The sequence below is a fragment of the Mchenga conophoros genome, linkage group LG3 (assembly GCF_057382185.1).
Source record: "Mchenga conophoros isolate Kocher_MC1m ecotype Shallow Benthic linkage group LG3, M_conophoros_male_GT1.1, whole genome shotgun sequence".
Lineage (NCBI taxonomy): Eukaryota > Metazoa > Chordata > Actinopteri > Cichliformes > Cichlidae > Mchenga > Mchenga conophoros.
In genome coordinates this window covers 70185920-70194056 of record NC_140528.1, presented here as the reverse complement: position 1 = coordinate 70194056, position 8137 = coordinate 70185920, and the positions used below count along the sequence as shown (strand labels likewise).

General features: G+C 40.0%; 1 protein-coding gene across 1 annotated transcript; it reads right to left on the bottom strand.

Annotated features, from left to right (window-relative positions):
- Window positions 1-3654: 3654 nt before the first annotated feature.
- Window positions 3655-7802, bottom strand: dctn6 (dynactin subunit 6). The gene is made up of 7 exons (XM_085267005.1): window positions 7647-7802; window positions 7346-7410; window positions 7134-7239; window positions 6905-6993; window positions 4991-5038; window positions 4335-4477; window positions 3655-4226 (listed from the first exon to the last, which is right to left on the bottom strand). The coding sequence occupies exons 1-7, from the start codon at window positions 7679-7681 to the stop codon at window positions 4128-4130; spliced, it is 585 nt and encodes a 194-aa protein (XP_085123131.1). The 5' UTR covers window positions 7682-7802; the 3' UTR covers window positions 3655-4127.
- Window positions 7803-8137: the final 335 nt, after the last annotated feature.

Genomic DNA, 8137 nt, shown 5'->3' with positions numbered 1-8137 from the left:
CTGATGCACCCACATGGAGCATGCTATTGGGATTTCAGAGGACTGCATGTAAGCACGTTTACATTGGTTGAAAAATCCTATGTGTAGCCTCTCAGCTAGCATGGGTAAGTTAGCCAGTAAGCAATTAAGTATGCAGACTGACGCAGGTAAGTATACTCCAGTGGTACATTACATAGAACAAGGTTAACATTATTTCTTTAACTTGGCATGTCTATAATGAGGTACCACCAATGTTCCCTCTAAGCTGCGCGTGTGCGCAATTACGCAGGCACGGTCTCTGCGCACAGAAAATCTGCGTTGCGCACAAAAAAGAAAAAATCTAATCTGAATTGAAATTAAAATGAATACTTTAACAATTCTGTTTTGCAGTGTTAGTCTCTGACTGGCTGCTGCCGTATGGGATTAGAACGATGCCACCATATCCGATAGTCCAGCCAATGATTCACATTCGTATATACGCAGCTAATCAACGTCGACAGGCTATGACAGCGGTGTTTTGAGATGTGAGAGATTTGAGATGTTTAGTGCAAATCTTGTGTACTTAGTGTGTAGTGTAGTCAATAGTTTTGTTGTGTGTCAGAACAATGAGGCGACAACTGAATGTTACAGGTGTTACAGGAGCGATACATCCTGTTGTCAGGCCTGCAGGTATCAGGCTGTTGTTCTCCTTCATCTCATAGTGGACAGAAAGTATTTTTTGGAGTGGCACAAATAATTTGTGTGGCAGAAAATTTGATGCAGAAGAGCTGATTGTTCTGTAAATAGTTTGAAATGTTTATTTTAAAAATGCCTTGGCTGCATTTTTAGGTAAACAGCTGCAAAAAACTTTGTTGTTTGCATAACTTGGATACTTTTTTGAAGAAGTAACTATATAATTAAATTGCCCAACATTGGTCATTATATACTGTATTTTGCAGACACAGAGTTACAGGACTCTCTCCCAGACCACAGACTCATAATACAAGTCAGAGCTTTATATATATATATATATATATATATATATATATATATATATAGAAAGAAAGAAAGAAAGAAAGAAAGTTGTGTTTTCAAAATTGGAGTTCAAGTTATTGTTTACTTACAATAGTGTTAACATGCCACACAGGTCATGAACAATTTTTTTTTTAAATTTTCATTGTATGTGGGCTAAAGCAGTTAATTAAAAGTAGTCTAACATAAATGTAAATGCTGTAATTGGATTATTTTAATAAACCAGGTAACTTGGATGGATTTGATGCTGGCGTGACCACAGTGCACACGTCTGCTGTTGCTCACAGTGGTCCAAGGGACCGCTCAGGGAGTTTGTGTGTTCGCTCAGACACATGAAAATTTAGAGGGAACATTGGTTACCACTACTACTACCATGACCTACCACTACTTTCATCCCACATATACTACTAAAACTAAGCTAACTTTGGCCATGTTAGCTTAGTTGGCCTGCTAGCTTATGAGAGCTTTAATTAAAGCTATTTTCTGCAGTGCCAATCATATAAAATAATTTTACAATCACACATTTAGAAAAACATGCTTTCAAGCACATGCTGCATTGTCTGTAAATATCTTTATGTTTACTGCATTACTTGGATCTAAATGTCTCCCAAGTAAAAGTGTAGGTGTAAGCTAGCAAGCTGTGTGGTTGTAATGGCTTGCTGGTACACTGAATGGAAGTGATCCATTTATCATTCCACCAGTGCTTTCCCTGCTGTAAAGTCAAAATGTTTGCCAAGCAAAAAAGTCTCTTGGCATTAGGTGCGCATACTGAAGTGACAGTCAATAATGGTTAACCAGCATCAAGCAACACCTGCCACTGGAAAGTGGCTCAATGAATACCAGCAACATACCACCCGAGAGCAGCAGGGAATGTGACATATGCCACTGAACCAGGAGTGGCATACCACTCCACACTTTTCAACAAGGGTGTCACTTGGTGTTTAGTCATAAAATAAAGTGCTGTATGTACTGAAACCGCGCAGCCACAGTAATTCAGATTTGACCAAAAGTGCTGCACTAACCGAGTGACGCTGTAAGCCACAGAGCCAGGCAGCTAACACGGCAAAAAAGGCATGACATCCAGAGGTTGTGGGTCCCCTTGTGATGAAATTAATTATTTCTGTGGGACTGCAATGGAAATCACTGCGGCCTATAGGTCACATTTCACTTTTCGAAGGTGGACCGGACCTGGATGCAAAGGTCAGCTGTCAGAAAGCTTTTATGTCCTCCAAAAGCAACTGGTGGCCTGTTTGAACATGACGGACTACAGTGGATTAGACCAAGACTCTCTGACTCTGACTGCAAGTGCTGCTGAAAGCACCATAATAGCTCATTAAAGAGCAAGAAAACACATTCTCTCACCCTTTTTTTCATACCAATAGTTACATGTTTCCAAACGGTGCTGGCTCACATTGTTTTCCAGCAGCCTGCTCAGTATCCAGCACTGTTTTCCCATCTAAGATCTCATACTTCTCTTTGTTTAAGATAAGACATTATGGAGTGTTCAAAGAATGCTGCATATTGTAGCTAAAGCCAAATAAAGACTTGAGATTTAAAAAAAGAAAAAAGTGAATACCACTGCAATCTAGAGCAGCCCGCTTTAACAAATAAGTGGAAGCTGGATAATTCAGTTTCAGAACTGTACAGTAAGGGAGGGGTATAAATAACTGCTTCCAAATATAGCACAATATTTGAACTTCCCCTCACATTCCTGCTATGAGCTGCTATCACCATGGCCATTTTGCCTGCGTAAAGAACCCACTGCAGATTAAAGGCCACACCAGCCCCCCATGAGGTGTTTGTCACTCTCCACATCCGTGCAACTGTGCGCAGCATCTGTCTTCCTTGTCACATTAAAGTAAACTGACCGCTTCAGCAACACCCCAAAATAAAAATGAGGGTAGTGGAAAAAAAAAAAAAGAAAGCTGAAGAAGTGAGAACAGAAAAGAGCCTAGACGTGGCCCCGGCTGCACTCCGTTGTTGAAGTAATTAGCCCCCTGGTTGACGTGCACTCCTCGTGGGACTCCACCGTGACATGTTCAAATGAGTATTGGCAGTGTGCGACACCAGCTGTGGGCCTCCTGCAGGGAGCCACTGTAGCATGCACTGAGCACGACACCAGCCCTTTAGACTCCGAAGAGCATGAGCAGTGGCCTTGAGCTTGTTTTACAGCTAAAGGAAGCAACTGTAAACTGTGACTTCTGAACTTTTTATGTCAGGTGATTCAGGCGGTGATGCTCTACTGACTGTCCACCAAACACACACACACATTCAAATCTGTGTCTGTGCTACAGATGGGCTCAGCAACTCTAAAAGGGGGCTTAGACACGATGAGGGGAGGGCAGCCAGGCATTAATCAGACCCATTCTGCAGCAGAAATTGAACCACACCCGCTCTGTGTGGAATTCCCACTCTACCCACCCACAGCACCAATTTGGTAACCCCTGGTGGGAGGACACATGACTGGCAACACCAACATATCCAAGAAAGGGGGCTGCCACACCCATCCTTATCTTTTCAAGGCCTCACTTTTGCTCAGTGATCGCATTTATTAAATCATAAACGAGTCACAGCCAAATCACGCTTCATTTGAAAGGATTATATTTAACCACACACAAACTCGATCGTGTGAGTATTATTTCTAGAACACACACAAAAAAGATATTTTTAGTCGTGTTATTTAAGAACGCTGCTTTAATTGGATATTTTGCATCACCTGATGAAACAAAGGCTTCGTAGCCATGAGCTGCTCAACAGTTCCTCCTAGTGGTCGAATAATATTATTTAAAAAACTGAGCTTGAAAGGAAACCTATTTGAATCTTTACTGCATTATTTATGCCATTTTATTGGAACATTTATAAACATAGATGAGACACATTAGCATAAACAGACATGATAAATTTGAGATTTCAGGTCCAAAGTAGATCATAAATAGTCACAATATTGATCTAAAAAGCGAAAGTGCACGTGGTTGTTTTCGTTGGATCCGTGAAGACGGGCATGGAGAATCAGAATCAGACAGCGAAATGCTGAAGTGTAAGATAAGTACACATGAATTCAAGTGAAGTGCACGAGTAAGGTGTCTGTGTGTGGAGGTGCTTGGGACTGCAGGAGGTTTCAGTCCTCTGGATTCTCATTAGTTTCTTACAGGCGTGCCGTTTCCTTTCACCGTTTTCTTCAGGTGGTGGTAGTTGGGCAGGATCTTCATGAGGAAGTCCAGCTGCAGAGTCTGAGGCTATGTGATTAAAAAATAAATTAAAAATCATCCCAGGTTATTACAAATGTGCCTACAAGCCAGCAGAACCTGGAGGATCGCAGACAAGCATCAGCGTGAAGCACTGACCTGTGGCTTTTCACTCTGCACACGCCTGATGCAGTTTGATCCGTAGACGACTGTGTTCTCCGGCACGACCTCGCACGTGTTGATTTGACAGCACGCGCCGACGATGCAGCCGCTGGTCAGGATCACGTTTCTCCCGAGATCAGCTGGGAATGAACATTACAAAAACACACTGTCAAAAATATGAAAACTGGGCTCACTGTAAAACCATATTTACATGTGAGTTTTAGTGGTTTTTGTAGATTTAAGTAAAGACGTGAACAAACAATGTGTCTTTGTGACAGGCTGCTAGTAACATAGTACCTAATGATGCGTTGTTGCAATCTTTGCTAGGTTTTCCATTATGTGTTGTGACACTGTCAAATACAAAGTTCATCTCTGAGCAAAGTGACTTTCTGCTTGAATGATTTATAGGTTGGTAGTGAGTGGCTTTAAAAGACAAACGAAAATGGTTAGGTACAAGGACTGGACTGGAAATGGGTGAAAAGGCAGCCAGTATCCAAAGAGAAATTTTAAAAGACCTTCAGAAAGCCTGGAGAATTATTGCTCAAGAGCACTTTAAAACATTGTAAGAAAGTCTGGATCCTTGGAAGCAAAATATCAAGAACTCAGGGTGGGGTCAAGACTCAAGTTTTTTCTAATGTTAATGCAGTACTTACCCTTGGACTCAATCACATTGTTGTCTCCAATTTTCAAAGCTTGAGAGACTGTGTCAGACTTGTCAAGGACTTCAACCAGTACATCAGGGGAATGAAACAACTGATATGTAATCAAAAGATATTGCATACTGACTTATATTGCTGTTTTCATACGTGCTTTCCCTTATTTTCTGTCATATATATTGTTACAGTTGTGAGTAAACATGGACAAATACTAAATACTAAAGTCAGCGTATGTACAAGTAATCCCTGTGACCACTGAACTCGTTTTCTACTCTGTACAATGTCATAGCGAATGGATAGCTCAAAAATAGTATTCTCAGGCACACAGCTCTAGCTGTGACCACAGAAGCTCCACCCACCAGCCATTCAATCCTTCTGTTTGATAGGGACAGCCAATCACAAGGAAGTTGTCTTAATATGATGGTTCTTAAAATTTTTCCACAATGTCCGCTTCGGAAGCCAAAAGTTTGATTTTTTTTTAGGTTTTTTGTTTTGTTTTGTTTTTTTTTTTACAATAAACAATAAAATAACAAAGATCCAAGATAAGTTTGAATGTGATGTGATGCAGTATGTTAAAAACTAGCCAAAAATGCATACCAAGGATCCCAGCTGAGCACAATTACAAAGAAGCGATGACACAGTGATGAATAATCAGACTTTCCCATATTTGAAATGTTTGTTATCTTAACTTCACTGTCTTCAAACATTCTCAAAACTATGTCAAAAAGAAAGTTGTTTATTTAACAGTTTGTGGGGCATAAACTGCAACTAAACATGGCACTACTTTGTCCTAAACCTCTCGGGCGTGAGAGGAGAATCCCTGCTCAGCACAGGGGTGCGACTCGGCCAGTCAGCCAACAAAAATTGCTCCCTTTGGCACTGCTGGTAACTTTTCCGTCTTTAGCCTGAGGCGATGACGCTGTGTGAGTTGTGATCATTGGTTTCCTGTAAACCTGGTGGAGTTTTTAATCAGAGATTTAATCATTTACGAATGTGCTGCTATGACTGAGTATTTTTCTACTAAATCACCGTCTTTCAAAGAATTGCCACAGTTTGACATATTCGAGTTAAAAATTCATAAAAAATAAACAAAGAGAAATTGATTAAAACTGCTTATTGGCATGGTAACCTACATGTTTTTAAATTACCGGAAGCAAAACCGTTTTCACACGCTGTGCCAAAAAAAGAAAGAAAAAAAAAAACTGGCCTCCTATTTCTTAACTAACCCTTCATAAAACAGTTCATGTCACATTCAAATCATGTCCTCCAAATCAAATGAGTCTCTCACAAGGAGGCCTGCACCACATGTTTGAAAACAGCTGGGTTGAGTGGATGAATTTAGAGGCAGCACAGTTACTTTTAGAATAGTTACTAGAACAGTTACTTTTTAGAATATAATAGGAGTGTGGAGTAGATAGAAATGAGCATTAAGGAATTGCACTGTACTGTATGTATATAGTATGTGATGAGCAAGTCAAAGCCTGTTAGTGCTCTCTGGTGGACAAACTCTATATGGACAACAATATTCCCAAATGAGAAAAAGCATTTAACTTATAAAGCAACAACAACAAAATTTAAACGATAATTTAAAAAAATAATAATAATACAAAAATCAGGATTGTATATATTTATTTAATAGGCTAATAATTATAGAGGGCCACGAGTGCCAAAATGAATCAAACAAATACATCATTAAATGTGTCATTAAATTGGAAACAAACACAAATAATTAATTAAATGTATTATATTAATTGATATATGATTAATGATTCATGTATTTAATTAATTATTAATTTCCATTTTAATTAATTAACCACACATTTAATTAAATGATTCATTACGTATTTATTTAATTATTTTTGGCATCCGTGGGCCTACATAAATAATGGCTATTGTTACAGCAAAGGATACCACATCCAACTTCAAACACATTGTTAGTCCCGATTGTCATGGCCTTTGGCTCGACTCCCTCCGAGTCTGGCATTATATTCTCTGGATAACTATTAAGAGACATTAAAGGGATGTAAGCGTGCATGAAAATGATCACTCAGGAAAAAATAAATTTAAAAAAATAAAAATAAAAGCGAATAAATAAATAAATAAATAAATAAATAAAAGTCACACATCACCTATGGGTTACCTGTTAATGATAAGCGCCTGCTCCTCTATTAGATTCCCCTCTCCGATGATTATAGGCCCTGCTTCTGCTATGATCCGCGCTTTTGGGTGGACCACTGTTCTAGCGCCTGTGAATGAAGAAGAACTGGATTTACATGGAGCTTAAAGCAGCAGCTGTAGATTTCTTTATTCTTTCTTTTTATTTTGAAGGTAGTAATAATATAAAAGACTCACCGATAGTCACATCTCCTCTTATTTCGCTTTCAACACACACAACGGCTCCAGCGGCGATTTTAGCACTGCAGGAAAACACGCACAGACACACACAGATATACCGAGATCATCATTCAAATAAACGAGGACTACACGACAGCGAGAATAAGCAGCACATATAGATCATCGCCTGGCTGCTACAGTGTCAGCCAGTGCAATACATGGAGAATATGATTGAACATTTTAATTTCCTGACATTTGTCATTGCTTCAAAATACGCCACGCACGGTGCAGTGCAGGTTGGAAAGCAGGGGGGGTCTACCTTTTCTGTGCCATTAGTTGCTTAGCGTCGGACATCTTCGTGATGAAGAATGAATTGATCCACGGTCGATTATTTATCCTTCAACTGGGGAGCTCTTGGGTTGATTGCATCTGTCTGGCTGGAACATCGTTTCCCCCCTCTGCTGGGACTCCAACGCTAAAAACGAGGTGCACGAAGTGCAGATTGCAACTTAAGCGACGCACAGTCTAAATTATCTGTGATTTCAAGCCCAGTTTAATGAGCACCAGAAGTTTGTTTGTGTTTTTACACACTCACGCTGACATAAAGATCGCCTCCTTTTTGCTGCACTGTCGGTGTGCCTCCTGCAGGGTGCAACAATCACCAACTTTTGGGAGCTGATGGAGCTGTACAGTGAGCCAGTGACATTGATGCCTTTAACTAACAGAGAGGAAACTCTGTGCTGACCTGCTTGTTCATTTAGTGTCAAATACTCTCACATTTTTGTGTCTACTGATTTCTCCCGGAGAGCG